Source organism: Callithrix jacchus, chromosome 10 (assembly GCF_049354715.1).
Source record: "Callithrix jacchus isolate 240 chromosome 10, calJac240_pri, whole genome shotgun sequence".
In the NCBI taxonomy this organism is placed as follows: domain Eukaryota; kingdom Metazoa; phylum Chordata; class Mammalia; order Primates; family Cebidae; genus Callithrix; species Callithrix jacchus.
In genome coordinates, this window is record NC_133511.1 from 30,037,835 (window position 1) to 30,061,834 (window position 24,000).

The following is a 24,000-nucleotide window of genomic DNA, read 5'->3' on the forward strand; positions in this document are numbered from 1 at the left end:
AGCTCCTCACACCACTAGGCAGCAATTTTATCAGTGTATGATCACAATTGTGCCTGAGACTTTAAACTTAATCAGCAAAATTTGTCAATTTAAAACAGAAAGGAAATTATATAAGAATTTGATTTTATAAACCAGGTACTTCAAACAAAAACTAAAAATTTTAAAGTTTAAACAAATTTATTTTAAAAAGTTTTTGTTTGTAATCCATAATCTTTACTCTTAAGTTCTTTGTAAACTATCATGCACATAAAAACCTTGGTATTAGTTGGAATCGGCCTGGGTCTTATACAGTGGGGGTTTACTTAACTAAAAGTAGCACAAACACTTTAAAAGCAATCTCAATTTTTCAGATACTGCCAAACCGAGATACCAATAACATCATCTGAAATCTCTGCAGAGACTATTTATAAAAACATGGAACGGTTTTCTTCTGTCATAAAAATATAATCATTACAGAGTGGAAATATCAGTTTAGTAAAAAACTTTTTAAGAAGTATAACTACTGATGGTACTAGTGCAAGTCTTTATCCCATAACTGACATAGGCTTAATCCCACCATAAATATTACAACATCTCAACTTATCCATAGTCTAAAATGAAACATCCAGAGAGCCACTGTTCCTTAGTTGAGCCTCGGGATTGGATCAATTCCACTTTGTTGTTTAATCTCAACCATTATTGCTTTTGGCTAATTCATCTTGCTGAGGACTTTCCAAATAAAAATACTCTAAATTCTGTCAAGCAAAAATGACACTGAAAGATAAAAATGGGTATAGAAAAAATAAAGAACAACTGAATTTAAATGTTCATGATTTGAGTTTAAAGCCTGTGGGAGTATGCTTAGTTATAATATTCCTCATAGACATGTTTGCCACAATAGCGCTTTCTTGTCATCCCAATTTTGTTCTGCTGCTTCAGAAAAGAAAATTTAGCTTTTATATATTTGTCACTCAATAACTTTCAAAATCTAAATATATTACAAATAAAGCATCTTACATTAATAACTTACAGTGAAAACTACATTTATTTATTACCTTTTGGCAACTTTGGGTCTGTTTCTTCTAACTGTAAACTTCACACTAGCTTTTTTCCCCCAGTTAGTATGTTAATATTAATATTGAGAAAATTTTAAATTCTTGTTCACTTGGATGTATATTTCAGAAATAAAACTTCATACTTTGCAGATGAGTGAAACACAGTAAAAAGTTTCTAATTCTTTTGTTCACCAATTCCACAAATCTCAAACTTCTTTCAGCTGAAATACTAAAATTTTAGAATTATTCATTCAAGTAATAAGAACAATTCTGTTATAGAATTGCCACTGTATTATATAGTAATGTATTTTTCAAGGACTATTAAAGCTAAAAGGGACTAAAACATAATCTGAGAAATCTTCAATCCAAAAGCTGCTAAAATAGATAACTGGCCTCTATTTAGATGAAGAGAATAAAAGAAGAAATAAAAGACTGAAAGATTTAATACAGCTTCCAAAGGCTCCCAAGGGAACTTTGGAGACTGGGAGAGTCTCCTGAACCAGCCTACTGGTTAAGTTACCAATAATTATGGACATTAGATGTGTTGACTAGTCTATTTCATTTGGTAAAGTATTTTAACAAAATGAAAGGTTTTTTGCTAGTTTTTAAGACTAAAGGGCATGTGTCATAACAGGGGACCGAATTACTGTAAGCCAGAATGGTTGTTCAATGTCAAAATGTAAGACTGAATGAGGCTATTTAAGCATTTTAGCATATTCTGTCTTACTGAAATTGAGAACTTAAAAAAAAAACTGGCAATGTAACTAAATGCATAACTAATTACTTGAAATAAAAAGATTACCTGAAATTCAAATTAAGAAAAATCTATTTAAATATATTTGTGGGTGATAATCTCCATCTGCATCCATTTATATAAAACTTCAAATGCCAAAAAAATAAAATTAAATAAAGACCAATATTAATCCCTTTGTTTCTGAATTAGATGAAATCACTGACATGCTAGATGCTTCCACTATTAGAATATACCCTTTAAAAATGAAGAGAACAACTGCAGGAGCTTTAACATCTATTATCATGGGTGAACATATTTGTTTACTTCTAAAGTACATCACACCTATTTGGTAGTTAAAAAAGTGAAAATAAAAGCTTCTCTTGTATAAAATGCTTGGTTTTAAAAAGGCAATTTATTCTGCATTCTGAAATTTAAGCCCTTTAGATACCACAGTTACCTTCCTGGTCTTAAGAAAGATAGCTATGTTTAAGTACTTGAAACTGGAATATTTATGTTTAGTTACACTTGTAATTTCCAAGGAATGGGGTAATATAGCTGGTTATCTCTTTGCAATATTTTCAATATGTCCTGGTAAAAATTATGCATCTAGGCAACCCTCTCTAAGATGAATTTGAAATAAATCTAAATACCACTATATATACAATTATCCCTTGCAAATTTGTTTCCTAAAACAGATCCAGTATCCTTAAAGTACATATAACAAGAAAAATGTAGACTCTCACTGAAATAGAAAAAAAAGGCCTTTGTATCATTTTATGTTAAGTACTGGTTAGTTACTGGTATTGGTAAGATCTGGGCAGCAGACAACTAACCAGAATACTCATTTTCACAGTATTTTTAGATTTCCCAAAAAACCCGGCAATTTATAATTACCAATGAAAATCTAAAATTTCTACTTGGGAAAGAATACCCAGTGATGGGTAATCCTTCATTCTGAGAACACAGAATATTTTACAACTACTAAAATTGTGCTTGGCTCTCTTAATGTAAAGTTTTCAAGGTAGGGAATGTGCTAAAAAAACAAAACACTTGTAACCAATAAATCTGCAAACAATTCTTATACATTTATCTTCTTTATTCTTTTTTCTTTCCTTTTTTTTCTCCCCTTTTCCTCTTGCTCTTTCAAAAACAAAAAACCTCTTGGAATTAAGGGTAACAATAATTCCTGATTATAATTTTACCTATTCTTGTCAATATAGACTTTAAAATTAATTTTGAGATATATCTATTGGTAGGCACAACAGTTTTCAAAGACCACAATGTGACATTAAAATAAAAATTCCTGACCTTTCCAGTTGAGAAACAGCAGTACTATGTGAAGTATTATAGTCTAATGCAGAAAGTAATTCAACTCATCAGTAAAGAAGCATAAATGGTGGAAGCCTATCATAACCTGTGTATGCTGATTCTCCTGAAGGTAACACACCTATGTTTGAGAGCAAATGGCTAAAACAAGGCTCATGAGTGAGGTAAAGAGCTGAAAACAAGTTAAGGACTGCAGAATATGGACAGAGATATAAAACAATTCTAAAAAAATGTAATTTCCTTTTCCTTTTTTTTGGCGGGGGGGAAGAATTACAGAATTAGCCAATTTTTAAAACAAAAACAAATCACTTTAATTAAAAATATATACATTTAGCATGGTCTAGCACCTGAACAAAATTCGATCTTGTGTTGACTAAAGAACTGTATTTTCTGTCTCTTTTCTAATCAAATCAGGTGGTCTCATAATTATTAAATTTTGGGTATCTACACAGAAACTTATTCAAATGTTCACTGTTCACAGACTTACAAATATTTAGGATAAATATTAGAGATGCTTTAATGGCACCAGATAAAAAGTATACCCAAGTCTAGAGAATCATAAAAATTTCAACTACACACCAAAAAATTTCATACTTTTAGCAGCAGAAATGGTAATATTCATTGCTTTAAGGTTTTCAGTTTCTCATTAGTATTAACAATTTTTTTCTCCCGGATTTATGAGTCATAGGTGAAAATCTTACAGCCTATTCTCATCTTTTACATTGTTGCCTACATTGTGTAAAAACTATAGTAATTGCTTTTAATAACTCTGCAATGTCTAAAAATATGTAAGGACAATGTATTGCTGTCATATGGGATTTAGTAAACAATCTAGTTGGGTTAAGAATGTAGCCATGGCCAGCTGTAGTGATCCTAGCAGTTTGGGAGGCCAAGGGAGGAGGATCAAATCACTTGGCCTAGGAGTTCAAGACCAGCATGGGCAGCATAGTGAGATCTCATCTCTATAAAAAATAAAAATACAATTAGCCAGGTGTGGCGGAGCATGCCTATAATCCTAGCTACTCAAGAGGCTGAGGCAGGAGAATCGCCTGAGCCCAGGAGTTTGAATCTGCAGTGAGCTATGACTGAGCCACTACACTTCCGGCCTGGGCAACAGAGTGAGATGCCACCCTCTTTAAAAAAAGAAAAAAGAAGCAAAAAAAAGAATCTAGCCTCAATAGAGAATTCTTTATTACATCCAAAAGAGCACAATGAAAACATCCCCAACAATACATAAATCTGTATGTAAAATATAAAATATCTCTAATATTTTAATTTATATGGTAGCAGGCCAATATATGCAAGAGAAGAGAACATATTGATGGGGCAAGAGGAAAACTGATTAATTGATTTGGGCAATGACTTCAATTAGTCAGGCATTAACATCCAGAGACCAGGTAAACAGCAATTTTACTCAGAAAAGCAGTATGAGAAGTTCCTATGAAGCTGGGATTTACATACTTCACCTCCATTCCTGGTCATTTCATCCACAGCTTGACTGTTGTCAATCATAGTTCTTTGCCTTTGGAGTGGTACTATAAAGGTACAGAGAATGCCCACTGAAGTACCAAAATTTCACCAGGAAAAAAACATAATAGAAATGACAAGGCTTAAAAAAAAAAAGTATGCTGAATTTCGGAAGTATTTACCCTAATAATTTTTAAGAAAGCTTACCATAAATACTTCCAGAAACAACAGGCTTTACAAAATATTATACAACATCCTGTGTACAGCAGTAAGCATCTGTTCAGGCCATTTGTCACTGTTTAGTAATTAGTTTCTTGTGTACTTTTTCATCTCAAGAAGGTCAATTATCATCTGATTTCTTCTCTAGCTAATGATCTGTTGTTAACCCACTTTTAACAATGGAAGAAGAAACTGGTGTATGTATGTTTTAAGTCAACCAGTTCTCCTTAAGTCTCGTAGTTTCTGCTTCAACATGTTATTGTGTACTTACAGAAGCAATCTTTCATTTATGAAAAATAAAATTAGTTTCAGGGCTCAGAAAGTAAAAAGGGAAATTCTTTCCCAATCTCCCCCTCCCCTGCTGCCCAGCTTTTTTTGTTTAAAAAATTAAATTTAATTTAAATGTACAAGACCAAGCACAGGCACTTTCCAAAAAACAAAAATGAAGCCAAATCACAAAATTACTCAATAGTTATAGAAGACAGCTCTGACTTTGGGGGGTCATCTCTGGTTGCCTCGGCACAAGCACTGGTCTTTGGCTGCTCGGGCACTTCTTCCTCTTTTTCTGCAAGCCCACCAAGAGACCCCAAAGGAAAAGTGCTTTCACAATTCTGGGTCGAGGAGACCTGTGAAATTACAGGCATTTGAACAGAGGAGTTGCTTTCGAAACCGTGTTCTCCAAGATCATATTGAACAAGGGTCTCTTCTTGTTCCTGGTTTAAATAGTCCGGCACTAGGAAATCACTAGATAAGAGGCAAAGGATGAAATACGGAATTAATTTTCAAACCAGTAATGGATAAGCAACAATAAAAAGCTCTGATTTATACAACAAAATTGGGTCTTTTCATTTCACTAACTGTTCAGTGAAGATTAAAACTCAGGAACTTTCAACTTATAAACTTTCCTAAATATGAACCAAAACATCCAGTAAAACCAAAATGTGTCAATCTTCCCTACCACCAATACATCAGATTATCACTTTTATTATAACTCTGGACACCCTAACACCTTTCTTGTTCTATGTAGAGGAGTTTCCATATATAAAACAAACGTAGGATGCTCACTTAAATAAAGATCATGTGAGTAACTTTAATGCTTAACTTTTCTTGATTATATACTGAGTTACAGATATATAAACCTAGCTTTATATTACTGAACTTGACATTAGTTAAGAAATTAAGTTCTTATGAATAAGTGATCAGATACATAATCTACTATATAAAGTTGTGAAATGTAGAAAATAATGTATGTGTATCTTCCTATTACATTTGGTATATGAAAATAAATTATCTTTGAATCAGAATTTGGAAATGAATGCCTTGAGATTGGTTACGTGTTAATCCTCAAAAAGTATTTAATTATTAATACCCACAGGAAACATGGACAGTAAAATATACTAAAACAGTGGCTATTTTCCTTAAGTAATGAGATCAGAAAAGATTTTAAATTTCTTCCTTATACTTTTCTATATTTCCTAAATTTTCTACTTATAAGCATTTTTTGGTAGTTGAAACCAAGCATGTAAAATAACTCTTATCTTAGAGGCTTTATTTAAATCTTATCACTGAACTAAAAATTTCATTATACCAAAATTGTCAATAATACATGTAATTAGACTTGATTGATAAGTTTATTTTATGATTTTATTGTTCTGTATTAATAAAAAATTAAAATCTGTCCATCTGCAAAGCAATTTAGAATGCCGTATGTTATATTTTCTAAGAAGTCTTCAGGTGTTAGAGAAGAGTGGAGAATACAGGGCTCTGTACAGGGAAGATAACGATAACAGGAGTAATTAACAGGAACACTATTTTAGTCCCAAGCAAACTCTGTTTAATATGATTATGTATAACCTAAGGTTTAGTGAGATGGCAACCACACATTCAGAATTAGAGATGACTGCATTAAATAAAATGAATGTCTGATTTGAGGGGAAAAACAAAATCTATGCAGGAATAATTTGGAATTTGTTTAAAAATAAGGTTTTTTGGATATCAAGTGGATATTTTGTTCTGCAAAAAAATTAACTGATAAAAATAACAAGGTTTTAAGTCAGGTGTGGTAGCCCACACTTGTAACCCCAGCAGGGGAACGGCTTGACCCCAGGAGTGCACCATGATTGTGCCTGTGAATAGCCACTGCACTCCAGCCTGGCCAACAATGCAAGACCCCATCTATTCAATTAAAAAACTAGAAGATTTTAAAAATAAAGGCATTAAAAATGTAAAGAATTGGCCTGGGCATGGTGGCTCACACCTGTTATCCCAGCACTTTGAGAGGCCAAGGTGGGTGGACCAATTGAGGTCAGGTGTTCAAGACCAGACTGGCCAAGATGGTGAAACCATATCTTGACTAAAAATAGAAAAATTAGCTAGGTTTGGTGGTGGATGCCTGTAATCCAAGCTACTCAGGAGGCTGAGGTTGTTGTAAGATGAAATCGTGCCACTGAATTCCTGCATTCCAGCCTGGGGGACAGAGTGAGACTCTGTTTCAAAAAAAAAGGGTAAAGATTTGTAAAAATTTCATTTTATGAGAAACTAAGGATTCCTACAGAAGTATAATTTTTATAAATGATTTAAAACAATAGTTTTATATCTAGAGGAGAACTTAGAAACCATAGCTTAAAGCTTACATTTTCTCTAAATTTCAAGCTTTTTCACCTGTAAAGTGACATGTTTAATCAACAGCAGTTAGTGGCAGAACTAGAACTAGAACCTGATTTCCTTGGATGCGCTATATATCAGAAAGGTAATTCTATCATAAAAGAATAGAACTCTAAACTGAATGAAAACAGGAATGACTTCATGAAATCTAAACCATCACACCCATTATAGTTACTGTTGAAACTTTTCTTACTGGCCAATGGATATTCCTTTATACAGAATTTTTTTAAATAGAGAGAAGTGGTCAAGAATTTTACTAACATCCAGAGTCTGAAGTAATCCAGAATCACTAAGTATCATCTGACATGGTAAAATTTCCAATAAGATCTATTTAAGGTCCATTACAGAATTATTTAAACCTTATATCATTTAAAAAATATCTCAAGAGGACAAGCAGTCTATTTCTACAGGAAAATATTTTAATACCAACTATGAAATATTTATAATTTTATAAACTTAGAAGACTCAGCAAAATTTTATCAGATCAGGAGTTTAGAGTATGAATAGTGGGGATTTATAATGAATGTGACTGACTAGCTGGCAACCTGATGTAAAAACACAGCAGGCTGCCCTAAAAGCAGGAAAAGAGAGTTTAGAAAGCAGTTTTCCTGGTTGGGTTTTCGTTGTGCACCTCACCTGCTCTGGAAGTAGTTTGCTAGCTCTGATGCTTCATGGTTCAGACTCCTCAGGTGCACGATTAAATTTCCAGAGTTGGTGAACATGGCGCCACATGTTTTGCACTCGTAAATCCGAGGCTTGCGGATAATGTGCCGGGAAACCCTCATGTGGTGTTTATATTCCCCGAAGGAAGTGAAAGTGGCACTACATATCTGGCACCGGAAACAGCGTTTACCTTCATGCTTTAGGCGATGCATCTTTAGCGAGTAAGCCCTGGTGAACTTTTTCCCACAGCGGTCACACTGAAATGGTTTAATTCCTATAAAGAAAAACAAAAAATAAACTGAAAAGTCATAAACCTTACAAATCTGTGAATTGCATTTCTGTAGCAACAGATCATTTGAAAAGACAAAAATCACCACATATTCTAATTTGAAAATGTGCAGAATTTGAAAAGTGCTTAAAAATGAAAAGAAAAAAAGGCAGCAGGGAAGGCAAACTAGGTAATGTCTACTGAAGATGATTTTTGAATACTTTTCTAAATCATCTATTTTACTAACTTCAAAACACAATTTAACTACAGTATGTAGACAGAACCCAAATCTCCATGTAACAGCCTGTATTATTTCATTTCATTAGAAAGGTTTGTATTGAAAAGATGTGAAAATCATCACTACCTACTCTCTGTTCCCTATCTCGCAGAGAAATGAGAAGAAAGAACACTTCTAACATCTCTGAATGTAATGAGCAAGATAGAACCATCATTTGATATAATGCTTTTTGGGGTAATTTGATGTAATACTGTTAGAAATAAAAAAGTTATAATGTATATTAATAGTCTCCTCAAATTCATTATCACAGCTTTTTGGGGAAAAAATTTTATAACCTTTCAAAACACAATATGCTGACTGAACAAAGTCACAGAGAATTGGTGCTAGGCCAGGGACTATAAGACCTATCTACAGAAGAGGGAAGTGAGATATTAACTCATACAGCTGAAAACAGCAGCAAAGACCTCTTACTCATCAGAGGTCAGTGTTTTACCCACAAGAATCCTGTTGCCTTTATGTGATTATTGAACTAAAGTTTCAAATCCCTTCTATTCATCTATCCAAAATCTCTCATGTTTTAAAAATATACAAACTACAAAGCTGACTTATCTGGGAATACGGAGATTTGAGACTGTAGAACTGAAAGTAAATTAGCAAGAAAATATATTTTAAACACACCTTTTATTTGGGAATAATTTCAAACTTACAGAGATGTTACAAGAAAAACAGCACAAAAAACACCCACACTGACCCTTTTAACCTTATTTGCTTTACCATCTCTGTTTGCACTTGTTTATCTCACCTCTATGTGCACACTTAATATGTCTTTTTATTTACAAACTTCTCACTCCATATCACCTTAGGTTCTTTGAATCAGAATACTTAACACCCATGGCAAACAACTTTCTGACACTGCACCATTTCAGCAATAAACCTTAGCTATTCTGTTTTCATTTGATTTCCCAGAGTTTTTTTTTTTCTTTTTTTAAACTCAGAAGCACCTGTTTTCTATTATAACTGGGACTCCAAAATAAAATGTTTTAGAGTATTTACTTATGCAACAACAGGGAAGGTGACATTACCTGAGTGGATGAGCATGTGCTGCTTTAGGTTCTGAATACGGGTGAATCGCACCCCACAGGTTGGACACTGAAAAGGTCGGTCTGGACCATTCGGACTTGGTCGTTCTGTACTGCTGGTAGAAGGAGCAATGTAGAGTTGGTAGGGATACTGAACATTTTCCAATCTAAAAAAAACAGACCAAAGAAGGCAACCAGGCTCTGATTTTTAAACTGAATAAACACTGCTATAGGTCCAATTTTAAATAAAAAAAAATAAAACACTTAAAAGACTTTTTGAAACAGTTTAACTGTTAGATTTCAAATTTTACTTTAACAATATGAAAAATAATGATACAGTCCAGAATGCTTTTGTTTTTTTTGAGACAGAGTTGTGCTCTGTCACCCAAGATGGAGTGCAGTGATGTGATCTTGGTGCAACTTCCGCCTCCAGGTTCAAGTGATTCTCCTGCTTCAGTCTCCCTCATAGTTGGGATTACAGGCATATGCCACTACACCCGACTAATTTTTGTATTTGAGTAGAGACAAGGTTTCACCATACTGACCAGGCTGGTCTCGAACTCCTGACCTCAAGTGATCTGCCCACCTTGGCCTCCCAAAGTGCTGAAATTATGGGCGTGGGCCACCAGGCCCGGCCCAGAATGCCTATCTTGGTTAAACATGGACACACAACCACAGAACATATCAACTATTTTACCTTAAATGTCCTTAATCTTACTTAATAATCCTTTTCTTCTAACCACTTCTGAAATTTAGGCCTTCATTAATACAAGCCTGAATTAATAACTCTCTCCATTTAGCTTCACACTCCTCTAATCCATCCTTTCACTGCATCATAGTGTTCTGATCAAATCAGTCCCTTGTCTAAAATCCTACAACGGCTGTTATCTTCAGAATAAAATCAAACCCTTTTGCAAGGTATAGAAGATTCCTCATGATATGAACTTTCTCTGCCTTTCTAGCCTCATTTCTTGTCATACTCCCCAAACATACCCTATACCATACACCTAACTCATTTTATGAAACATAGCTAGGAAGTCACATGTTCCTCTTGGAAGCCTTCTTTGATTTATCAGTGGTTTAGGTAGGCATCTTCCTATGCAGGGCAACAGAGATCTGCAGATCACTTATGATGATCTGTTCATCTACCTTCAATCCTTATCCTTTCTCCAAAATCGACTGAGCTCCTTAAGAGAAGGGGCTGCATATTTCATCTCTAAATTTCTACCATGCAGCACAGTATCTAACATAGAACAAACAACCTGGTTAATACTTGAAATTAAGGAGGGTAGGCACATTGCTGTTTCTGCTTTCATTAATCCATTCAAACGATTCCAGTTCATAACCTCCCTACTACTAGGTTTAGCTATTCAAGAAAAATAAACTTAGTTTGAGTCCCTTAAATCCTTCAAGTTTTCAACAAATACCGTTTTTAAGATCGTCCTGGACCTCCTCTGAGGAAGAATGTAATCATTCAGTAGAGTCTACATTCAGTGGGTGAGACACAGATAATAAATAATCAAGGAAATTATCAGAGCAGATAATTAAATTAGACGGACTTAAGAGTGATTGGGTACTGCTTGAGACTGGTGATCAGGAAAAGTCTCCTTGAAAACTGATAACCAAGACAGTGATCTGAAGGTCAAGAGTCTAGAGCCAACAATGTGAAAATTGGGGGAGAAAGCTTTTCTGGCAAAGTGACAGAATGGCCCAAAGGCAGTACTCTAGGAACTATGAAAGATGATCTATGAGGCTAGAATGTAGTGTAAGAGGGAGAATGGTCTGAAAGGAGTCTGGCAGAAGTCATATCATGTAGAGCTCTAAGGCATAGCAAGGACTATAGATTTTAGGTATGAACAGAGAATGTTAAGAATCTATAGCTTTAAACAGTGACATAATCTGCCTTAATTACAAAAGAAAAGACAATTTTGGTTGCTACATAGAAAATGGATTAGAATTGGGGAAGAATGAAATCAGAGACTAATTTGAAGACTATTTGCAGTGTTCAATGCAAAAGATGGTGGTGACTTACATTAGGGTGGCTATAGTACAGACTGGAAAAGTAGACAGGGATATATTTTATAGGCAGAGTGGACAGGACTTGCTTAAGGATTAACTATGGGGGAGATGAAGAATGGTAAGGAAAAAGATTAATTCTCAGAGATTTTGCTTGAGAAATTAGGGGGATAATGATGAGGTGTACTGAAATGGGAGAAAAGCTGGACAATCAGGATTCAGACAGGGAGTTAGAAATCAAGAGTTCTATCTTGGCCTTGTTCAATGTGAAATGCCCTTTATACATTTACGTGGAAATATCAAGCAGGGAGGGAGTTATAAGTATACAGATCAGATTCTGGCAGATGTTCTTCACAGCAGTCCATACAGTACACATTCTGACTTTGCACACCATACAGTCTGTTTCAACCACTCAACTTTGCCATCCACAAACAATATGTCAACAAATGAGCATGGCTGTGTTCCAATAATACTTGGTTTACAAATAAAGGTGGTGGGCTGAAATTGGCCTGTGGTTCATAGTTTGCCAACACCTGATACAGATACCATTTAATGCAATGGGACTAGGTAGTTATGGAAATGCTGGGGGAAAAAAAAAGCCTCGTATAGGTGCTCTAATTTATAATGTGATGATGCCACTTCATTACTGTGTGTATACTGAAGTGAGGTTGCAATAAACTTCTACAACTCTGAGATAAAATGCTTGAATTTGGAGTTGTAAACACAACCCTTACAAGGTAATGACATGCTATAATAGTACTGACCGATCTTCGTCATCCGCAGGAGCATTAGTGCTAGACGTACTTTGAAGTGTAGGCAACCCCTCAGTAACGCCTTCATCTACTGAACCTGTGAGTAAGAGAAAGAGGACAACTGTAATCCTTTGGTGTAAATAAAGTCAAGATCGTAATTGAAAGCCATATTATATCTAAGTCACTGACACATATTATCTAGTGTTCATATCCTGAATTATTAATGCAAAATAGTAGTGTTCTATATTTTTAAATGTTTGTGATTTAAAATCACATAGTAATATAACATTTAAGTTCTTCTAGAAATATTTCTGACAGATTTCAGAAAGCAGTGCAATTCAAGAGTGAACAAAAATCCACACAAAACTGCATTAACCATTTAAGGAAACACTGACAATTTTTATTTTTAAAAAATTATTTAAGACATACAACTTGTTGTACAACTTTAACACAGAATTTAATAGATAAACGCCTAGGCAACCTTCATGCACAAGCCACATGAAAGCACTGCCAGCATCCTGGAAGTCCTCATTTATACTTCCCTGATCATAAACCCCTCTCTTCTCCAAAGGCTTTTTATGGTTTTCATTTTCCTTCTCCCATCCCCTTACTTTTAAAAGTAATTTTATCTTGAATACAAGTATCCATAAACTAGGGATTAGTTCTTGCTGGAACACAGCTTTGGCTGGACTAGGGTTACTTCTGCACTACAGTGGCAGAGTTTAGTAGCTTTGGTTGTAACAGAGACCATGTGGCAGTTAAATCTAAAATAGTTACCGTCTTGCCTTTAAGGGAAAGTTTGCCAAGGCTTGCCATAAACAATACTTTTTAGCATTGTCTGGCTGTTTCACATAAACCGGGTCATACTATATGTATTCTTTTATCTTGCTTCTTTACTCCAACATTGTGGACTCATCCTGTTACAGGTAACCAAAGTTTATTTTCACTGTTGTATAATTTTCATCATTATTCATTTTACTCTTGATGGACAGCTTTGTGGCTATTAAGAACAATGCTGCTATGAATATCCTTAATGCACAGGAGGATGCTTTTCTCATGTGTGGAGCAACTTTTCTAAGACTTTACAGCTTTTACACACTCTGAGCTTTCAGCTTCATTTCTCCTGGTCTGAGTTGATGAACCAAAGCCCATTTGTGTTTTGGCAAATGTCTTGAAGGCAAAACTGACTTTAGTGCTCTGATGATCTACTTACCAATTTGGGCCAGGCTTTCTCCCCCAATTTAACCTTGCAGTTCCTAACCATCTTTTCAAATACTGTAAAAGTGAATTTTTAAAAACTTAAAATTTGTTGTTTTTAAACAACAATTTGGTGGAACAGCAGAATCAAACAATCTAGCCTATTCTCATTAGGTAATGAACTTTGACAATTTCTTTACTGAACCCAAATTAGCTGTGTTGCACCAAATGAACAAATCTGAGCTCCTAGAATTTTGGTCATTTAATAGCAAACAAGCTTTTGGTTACAATGTTTTAAAGAAAATGAAAATGTACTAACTGTAACAGTTTATACACCACCATATACATGTGAACATTTAATAAATACCATCTGCTAATGAACATACAGGATGAAATTTCCTCTTGATGAAAATCTGGAATCTAAAACCTAAGTTTCCCTCTTTGGATCACTTAAATTAGCTGTCATTAGGAAACAGGTAAATTATCTACCTAAGTATAAAATTTTTTAAAAAACTAAATTTTAAGGCATTCAAACTTACTTTATTTAATCATTTGTACTGGAAAATTTGTGACAGGGTTACATTTTGCCTTGACTTCTTAAATGAAGGATACTAAATATAACTTATTTTTTGTTTCTTGATGACACCTCAATCATAAAGAACATTCATTATTATACTGTGTTCTAATACACGAACATACCTCTGAGGCTTTTGAAAATAGGCAGGATTATATGTGTTTACATTCATCCCCAATTACACCCCCATTTTTTCTGGCCTCTCCATTCCATCCCTTCTGATGTATGTGTAGCATTTCTGTGTCTTTTGTTTTTCTCTTTTTCTTACTATCAAATGGCATTTATGCTTTTCCCCTATGTTTACTTATGCAACTTATTCCCAGGTCCTTCTGACTTGTTTTTAATTCAGATGTAGGGTAGAGAACCAGATAATGCTACATTTTAAGAAAGAACTGTTTATTTGTCAATATCTTCCCATTCTTAGTTTTTTTCCTTAAAGAAAAGAGAACTAAACATTAACATTTCAATCAGTCCTGGGATAAAAAAACTGGAAAAACCCCAATATTAAGACTTGGTCTCATGGAGATATAAAGATCTATTTTATAGTATTCTGAACTTATTCAAAGTGTAGACAATATTAAAGCTTATAGGCAAAGGCTTGCCAAAAAAACACCTGGAGTTGTGGTAAGGGCAGGCCAAGAAGACTGATCTAACTGACATTTGCTTCTCACTATCAGGCAGTCCATACTACTACTAGGAGGGAGCAGACTCTTGGTGAGGTGAAAATAAAAACCACACTGTCTTGCACTGATAGTAATATCGTCAAACGTTTGTTTAAAAAGCTGGTTGAAAAGAACTAAAAGATACATCTAGCAGATGGTCCTTCTTCAAATAAATCCATCTCTATATTCTAAAATGTCTGGATCCCCCAATTCAATGGATAATGAGCATGCAAAGCAAAAGCAAAGCAACTTTCCCTCACCCATGGCTACTGAATGTATCAACAGCTAAAAATGAAGGTCACTCCAAGCTAAAATGAGTTAAAACAGAGTTTCATAATTCTATATATACTGTAGAGGAAAACACATATTATCATTTATGCAACTATCAGCAAAAAATAAATTTTGTAAGAATCTTTTTTTGAGATGATGGTTTTTGCAAATGATAACACAAGTAATCATTGGAATTTTAAACTGATTTAACAGCAGGAGATACATACACACACACACACACACACCCACCCCTACATGCAATATTACTTTCCTGAGGTGACAGTGATATTTTTTCAATTATTAAAATGAAGTTTCCTTTGTATACTATAGGAATTCTGTTCTCGGTGGTAGTGAGAGGCTAAGAATTCTGATCAGATGCTTTTTACCTTGTGAAACAGTAAAAGTGATTCACAGAGACAATCAGCTTTATATGGTTAAGGGCTAGCTTATCAAGACCGAGTGGACTCTCTCCCCAATTAGAAGTGCTATATGATAACTTCTGTTGCATCAAACTCCCATTGCTGCTGCCACTGTTTAGGTATTGAAGATACTTACAAAAATCCTTCTGAAATTGGAAAGTAATTACAGTGGTCATCTCCTATTAAGTATTTACCATGTTCCAGGCATTGTTCTAAAGGTTTACAATATAAGATCTCACTTCATACTTGAAAAAGAGAAGCATCTTCCAACATTTAGAAACAGGTCTGGCACTCATTTAGGAGTGGGGCCTGGTCCTTACGGCCACAGTATTCTCCTGAGGGACATAAACAGTCTCACAGAACAATGTAAGATCAAGTCACTCTGTGACCCTTATTAAAGAGAGACTAAAAAATACTTTTATTTGTGCAATCACAAAAATACCAGTCATCCCCATCTCTCTCCAGCTAATGAGTCACTATTGCTATAGATTCACTTTAGTCTGTATCCCTAGATAATATTTATTAAGATGTTCAATCATAGAATTCTCTCTCCTTTCTGACATCACCTGTCCTGAGCAAACCTCACTTCCTTGAATCCTCCCTAATGGAGAATAAGCATCCCTGAAGTTACCTAACACAAGACCAAAACCTCTGCTAAAATCTTCTTAACACCTTCTTACTGAGAACCAGCCCTAAAAACCCCATGGTGTATAATCTCCCTTGTTGCAAATGAGCAACAGACTCAACTTGTTCAATCATAGGTGGTCTTTGGCTATAAGGCCCTGGCAGAAATGAAGACCAATGGAGTTTCAGCTAAAGTCCTTGTTGCTTTGTCCTGGGATCCTTAATGAGAAGGCAGATAAAAAATCCCTTTTGAGGTGTCAGCTGCCCTTGGTTGGGATGTTAAGTTTATGCTGAATTAAACTTAAATAGTTCAATGAAGCCCTTCACTGTCAGGTTTGTTTTCCATGAAACAGTCTTTTGAAAATTTTGGTTATTCAGATTCTGTTGCTCCTTGGTGAAACTTTTCTAATCTAACACCTGTTCTGATGATCATCTGATCACTGAGTTAACGGTCTACAAGAAAAATAAACTATAATGAGAGGATGAACATAGGTTGGATTAGTTCATCTGAACTGGCCCTGGGGGCCAAGTTCAGATCTCTGACTGGCAAAACCATTTCAAATTTTGTAAGGTGTAACAGATATAAACTGAAAACATTATGGTAAAAACAGAAGCCAGTCAGAAAAACAAAATAAAAAACAAAAACATGTATTTCATGATCCCACTGATATAAAACATCCAGAATAGGCAAATATTACTATTTACAGTGGTTTGCCTAGGAGTGGTGATAGAGTTAGGAAGGACTAGGGAGTCATCTTTTTAAGTAACATGTTAGGCTCAACCTAAAATCAGCAGTCTTTTTTCTCCTTTAAATTTGTTGTATTTATTACTGCAAGTTGAGGATACTGAATTTTACCACCTTTCCAAGGACAAGTGGCAACAAAGGAAACTTGAAATAGCAGGTAAAATCCCATCTGAACTAATTTCACAGATAATCAAATTATTATTTTAAAATCTGAGAGTAAATATACTAAACATTATATTCTCCACCCCTAAAAAGACAAGATACCTCTCAGAGATGTTCTTTAACAAATTAGTAAGTAAAATAAAGTACTCTTACAGAACTTACAGGGGAAAAAGTACCATGTACATCCTCCTTTTCTCATTCTCAGATTTATTGACTGCTTTCCCTATCCCAAGGAATTTACTCTCTTTTCTGTATGGCTTTAAGTATATAAGTTTGAAGTTTTAGATTTGTTCAGAGCAATATCTGCCATGAAGGCAAGGAAAAAAAAAATCACAATGGGGTCAGGTGCAGTGGCTCATGCTTGCAATCCCAGAACTTTGGGAGTGTGAGGCAGGCAAATCACTTGAGGTCAGGAGTTTGAGACCAGCCTGGCCAAAATGGTGAAACTCGTCTCTATTAAAAATACAACCATGAGCCAAGTATGATGGCGGGTGCCTGTAATCCCAGCTACTCGGGAGGTTGAGGCCGGATAATCACTTGAACTGAAGCGGGGGTTTCAGTAAGCTGACATTGCGTCACAGCACTCCAGCCTATGCGACAGAGCAAGACTCTGGCAACAAAACAAAACAAAACAAAACAAAACAAAACAAAACAAAACAAAACACCAAACGAAAACCCCAAAACATGAAACAAACCACATTGGTATTATCTGATTATATGATATTCAGATCAGAGTGGTTTCCATGTCCACTTTGTAGAATCCATATTTACAATAATATATAGGAAACAGATCATACTTATGTAACAGAAAGGTTTGTTCTACTTTTTTTTTTTTGAGACATAGTTTCACTCTTGTTGCCCAGGCTGATTTTCGCTCACCACAACCAAATCCCGGGTTCAAGAGATTCTCCTGCCTCAGCCTCCTGAGTAGGTAGGATTACAGGCCTGCACTACCATGTCTAGCTAATTTTTTTCTATTTTTAGTAGGGGTTTCTTCATGTTGGTCAGGCTGGTCTCGAACTCCTGATCTCAGGTTATCCGCCCGCCTTAGCCTCTCAAAGTGCTGGGATTAGAGGCGTGAGCCACCACGCTTGGCCTACTTAATAACTTAATAACATCATAAAGGGCCAGGCGTGGTGGCTCACGCCTGTAATCCCAGCAGTTTGGGAGTTTGAGGTGGGCCAATCACTTGAGGTCAGGCCTTTGAGACAAGCCTGGCTGACACAATGAAACTCCGACTCTACTAAAAATACAAACATTAGTTGGGTGTGGTGGCGCTGCCTATAGTCCCAGCTACTTGGGAGGCTGAGGCAGGAGAATCGCTTGAACCTGGGAGGCAGAGGTTGTAGTGAGCTAAGATCATGCTACTGCATTCCAGCTTGGGTGACAGGTGAGACTCAGTCTCAAACAAAAGCAAAAACAAAGCCATCATAAAGGCATAACCTGAACTGATTATATATACTTGGGAGTGGTAACAGATAACTATTTCACATGCCTAGTTAGGAACATACTTATATCTGGGTTTCGACTTTCTTAAATGATTAAAATTGTAATAATTTAGTAGGCAGTTTGTTATTCAGCAGGTACCAAGGTGTTTTCAATTAAAGACTCTGGTAGTTTAGTAAAAACTTGGTTGTATCAACAAATAGCTATGATTTCTTCAAATTAAATATTTTGTTGGATGTGTGTTCATGTAAATTCTTCAAAACTATCTTGACCCCAATTCAGGAATATGAACTTCAGTGGCTGCTATGGATGAAATCATTTCTCCCAAAAAAAAGACTCTACGTCTTGGCTGCTGGTGAGATGGCTGAACAGGAACAGCTCTGGTCTGCATCTCCCAGCCAGACCAACACAGAAGGTGGGTAAGTTCTGCATTTCCAATGACATACCCTGTTCATCTCACTGGGACTAGTTAAGCAAGTGGGTGCAGCCCACGGACGGTGAGCAGAATCAGGGTGAGGTATTACCTCACCTCAGAAGTGCAAGGAGCCAGGGGCTTCCCTTTCCCAGCCAAGGGAAGCTGTGAGGGACTGTGCTATCTGACCCAGATGCTTTTTCCACGGTTTCTGCAATACGCAGACTAGGAGATTCCCTCATGTGCCTGTACCACCAGGGGCTTAGGTTTCAAGCTCAAAACTGGGCTGCTATTCGGGCAGACACCAAGCTAGCTGTTCTTTTTTTGTACCCCAGTGATGCCTGGAACTCCATCGAGACAGAACCGTTTCGCTACCCTGGAAAGAGGGCTAATGCCAGGAAGCCAAGTGGTCTTGTTCAGCGGGTCCCACTCCCATGGAGCCCAGCAAGCTAAGAATCACTAGCTTGAAATTCTTGCTGCCAGCACAGCAGCCTGAAGTCCACCTGGGACAAAGGAGCTTGGTGCCGGGAAGGGTATCTGCCATTACTGAGGCTTGAGTAGGCGGTTTTCCCCTGACAGTGCTAAAAAGGCCTGGAAATTCTGACTGGGCAGAAATCAACACAGTGTGGCGAGGTAGCTGTGACCAGACCGCCTCTCTAGATTCCTCTTCACTGGGCATGGTATCACTGAAAGAAAGGCAGCAGCCCCAGTCAGGGGCTTATGGATAAAAATACCATCTCACTGGGACAGAGCACCTGGGGGAAGGAGGCTGTGGGTGCAGCTTCCCCGAACTTAAATGTTCCTGCCTGTGGGCTCTCAAGAGAGTAGCCGATACTGACAAGCTCAGCTCTGCTAAAGGACAAACTGCCTCCTCAAGTGGGTCCCTGAACCCCGTGCCTCCTGACTGGGAGAGACCTCCCAACAGGGATTGACAGACATCTCATACAGGAGAGCTCTGGCTGGCATCAGGCCAGTGCCCCTCTGGGGCAAAGCCTCCAGAGGAAGGAACAGGCAGCAATTTTTGCTGTTCTGCAGCCTCTGCTGGTGATACCCAAGCAAATAGGGTCTGGAGCGGACCTCCAACAAACCGCAGCAGACCTGCAAAAGTGGGGCCTGTTAGAAGAAAAACTAACAAACAGAAAGCAGTAACATCAACATCAACAAAAAGAACCCCCACAAAGAAACCCCATCCAAACCCATCCAAAGGTCATCAGCCTCAAAGATCAAAGGTAGATAAATCCACAAAGATGAGAAAAACCAGCAAAAAAAAAATGCTGAGAATTCAAAACCCAGAATGCTTCTTTTCTTCTAAATGATTGCAACTCTTCTCCAGTAAAAGCACAAAACTGGACAGATAATGAGTTTGACGAACTGACAGAAGTAGGCTTCAGAAGGTGGGTAATAACAAACTCCTCTGAGCTAAAGGAACATGTTCTAACCCAATGCAAGGAAACTAAGAACCTTGACAAAAGGGTACAAGAATTGTGAACTAGAATAACCAGTTTAGAGAAACATAAGTGACCTGACAGAGCTGAAAAACACGGCACGAGAACTTTACGAAGCATACAAAATTATCAATAGCTGAATGAATCAAGTGGAGTCTGAAGATCACCTTAATGAAATGAGGCATGACGGTAAGATTAGAGAAAAAAGATTCAAAATGAACAAACAAAGCCTCCAAGAAATATGGGATGCGAAAAGACCAAACCTACAATAGATTGGGTTCCCTGAAAGTGACAGGGAGAATGGAACCAAGTTGAAAAACTCACTTCAGGATATTATCCAGGACAGCTTCCTCGACCTAGCAAGACAGGCCAACATTCAAATTCAGGAAATACAGAGAAAACCACAAAGACTCCTTAAGAAGAGCAATCCCAAGACACATAATTGTCAGATTCTACAAGGTTGAGATGAAGAAAAAATGTTAAGGGCAGCCAGAGATAAAGGTCAGCTTACCTACAAAGGGAAGTGCATCAGACTAACAGCGTATATCTCTGCAAAAACCCTACAAGCCACAAGAGAGTATTCAACATTCTTAAAGAATTTTCTTTTCTTTCCTTTTTTTCTTTTTGGAGACAGAAGGAAAAGAATTTTCAACCCAGAATTTCATATCCAGACAAAGTTTCATAAGTGAAGGAGAAGTAAAATCCTTTACAGACAAGCAAATGCTGAGGGATTTTGTCACCACCAGGCCTGCCTTACAAGAGCTCCTGAAGGAAGCATTAAATATGGAAAGGAAAAACCAGTACCAGCCACTGCGAAAACACACCAAAACATAAAGACCAATGATACTATAAAGAAACTATATCAACTAATGTGCAAAATAACCAGCTAGCATCCTGATGACAGGATCAAATTTGCATATAACAATATTAACCTTAAATGCAAACAGGCTAAATGCCCCAATTAAAAGAAACAGACTGGCAAATTAGGTAAAGAGTCAAGACCCACTGGTGTGCTGTATTGAGGAGACCCATTTCATATGCAAAGATACACATAGACTTGAAATAAAGGGATGGAGTCATATTTACCAACCAAATGGAAAACAAAACAAAACAAAACAGGGGTTGCAATCCTAGTCTCAGATAAAACAGACTTTAAACCGACAAAGATCAAAAAAGATAAAGAAGGGCTAAATAATGTTAAAGGGATTAATGCAACAAGAAGAGCTAACTACCCTAAATATATATGCACCCAATACAGGAGCACCCAGATTCATGAAACAAGTTCTTAGAGACCTACAATAAGACTTAGACTTCCATTCAATAACAGTGGGAGACTTTAACACCCCACTGTCAATATTAGACAGGTCAAAGAGACAAAAAATTAACAAAGATATTCAGGACTTGAACTCAGCTCTGGACCGAGCAGAACTAATAGATGTCTATGGAACTCTCCACCCCAAATCAACAGAATATACATTCTTCTCAGCACCACATAGTACTTATTCTAAAATCAACCATATAATTCGAAGTAAAACATTCCTCAGCAAATGCAAAGGAACAGAAATAATAACAAACAGCCTCTCAGACCACAGTGCAATAAAATTAAAACTCAGCATTAAGAAACTTACTAAAAACTGCACAACCGCATGGAAACTGAACAACCTGCTGCTGCATGTCCAATGGGTAAATAACAAAGTAAAATCCTTTACAGACAAGTTAAGGCAGAAATAATAAAGTTCTTTGAAACCAATGAGAACAAAGAGACAACGTGCCAGAATCTCTGGGACACAGCTAAAGTAGTGTTTGGAGGGAAATTTATAATACTAAATGCCCAGAAGAGAAATGAGGAAAGATCTAATATCAACACCCTACCATCACAATTAAAAGAATGAGAGAAGCAAGAGCAAATAAATTCAAAAGCTAGCAGAAGACAAGAAATAATAAAAATCAGAGCAGAACTAAGGAGACAGAGATACAAAAAACCCTCCCCCCACAAAATCAATAAATCCAGGAGCTGGTGTTTTGAAAAGATTAACAAAAACAGATAGACCGCTAGCCAGATTAATAGAAGAGAGAGAACAATCAAATAGACACAATAAAAAAGGATAAAGGGGATATAATCATTGATCCCATAGAAATACAAACTACCATCAGAGAATACTATAAACACCTCTATGCAAAGAAACTGGAAAATCTAGAAGAAATGGATAAATTCCTGGACATATACACCCACCCACAACTAAATCCAGAAGAAGTAGAAATCCCTGAATAGACCAATAACAAGTTCTGAAATTGAGGCAGTAATGAATAGCCTACCAACCAAAAAATGCCCAGGACCAGATGGATTCACAGCCGAATTCTACCAGAGGTACAAAGAGGAGCTGGTACTACTCCTTCTGCAACTATTCCAAACAACAGAAAAAGAGGGACGCCTCCCCAACTCATTTTATGGGGCCAGCATCATCCTGATACCAAAACCTGGCAGAGATACAACAAAAAAAGGAAAAGTTCAAGCCAATATCCCTGATGAACACTGATGCAAAAATCATCAATACAATACTGGCAAACTGAATCCAGCAGCACATAAAAAGCTTATCTACCATGATCGAGTTGGTTTCATCCCGGGGATGCAAGACTGATTCAACATTTGCAAATCAATCCACCACATAAACAGAACCAATGACAAAAACCACATGATTATGTCAACAGATGTAGAAAAGGCCTTTGATAAAATTCAACACCGCTTCATGCTAAAAAAGGCCTCAATAAACTAGGTACTGATGGAACATATCTCAAAATAATAAGAGCTATTTACGTCAAACCCATAGCCAATATCATACTGAATGGGCAAAAGTTGGAAGCATTCCCTTTGAAAACTGGCACAAGACAAGGATGCCCTCTCTCACCACTCTTATTCAACAAAGTACTGGAAATTCTAGCCAGAGTAATCAGGCAAAAGAAAGAAATACAGGGTATTCAAATAGGAAGAGAGGAAGTAAAACTGTCTCTGTTTGCAGATGACATGATTGTATATTTACATTGTCTCAGACCAAAAACTCCTTAAGGTGATAAACAACTTCAGCCAAGTTTCAGGATACAAAATCAATGTGGAAATATCACAAGCATTCCTATACACCAATAATAGACAAGCAGAGAGGCAAATCATCAGTGAACTCCCATTCACAATTGCTACAAAGAAAATAAAATACCTAGGAATATAACTTAAAAGAGTCATGAAGGATCTCTTCAAGGAGAGCTACAAACCACTGCTCCAGGAAATAAGGACACAAACAAATGGAAAAAAAAATTCCATCCTCATGGAGAGGAAAAATCAATATCGTGAAAATGACCATACTGCCCAAAGTAATTTATAGATCCAATGCTATTCCCATCAAGCTACTATTGACTTTCTACACAGAACTGGAAAAAAATTACTTTAAATTTCATATGGAACCAAAAAACAGTCTGAATCCTAAGAACAAAGCTGGAGGCATCACGCTACCTGGCTTCAAGCTATACTACAAGGCTATAGTAACCAAAACAGTATGGTACTGGTACCAAAACATATATATAGACCAATGGAAC

At 36.5% G+C, this 24,000-nt stretch overlaps 1 protein-coding gene across 32 annotated transcripts in view; it reads right to left on the reverse strand.

Moving 5' to 3' along the window:
* Positions 1–2,861: 2,861 nt before the first annotated feature.
* ZBTB44 (zinc finger and BTB domain containing 44) overlaps positions 2,862–24,000 on the reverse strand; it is an 84,722-nt gene continuing 63,583 nt past the window's right edge. For 20 of the 32 annotated variants that reach the window (XM_009007119.5, XM_054241736.2, XM_054241738.2 and 17 more), the window contains 4 exons: positions 12,472–12,556; positions 9,695–9,858; positions 8,080–8,380; positions 3,380–5,523 (listed from right to left, as the gene is read on the reverse strand). In XM_009007119.5, coding sequence (XP_009005367.1) covers positions 5,241–5,523; positions 8,080–8,380; positions 9,695–9,858; positions 12,472–12,556 — 833 coding nt within the window. In that variant the 3' untranslated portion in view covers positions 3,380–5,240. Of the gene's footprint in view, positions 5,524–8,079; positions 8,381–9,694; positions 9,859–12,471; positions 12,557–24,000 lie in introns of all 32 variants that reach the window. The other 12 variants (XM_035265105.3, XM_035265099.3, XM_035265103.3 and 9 more) reach the window with 5 other exon arrangements.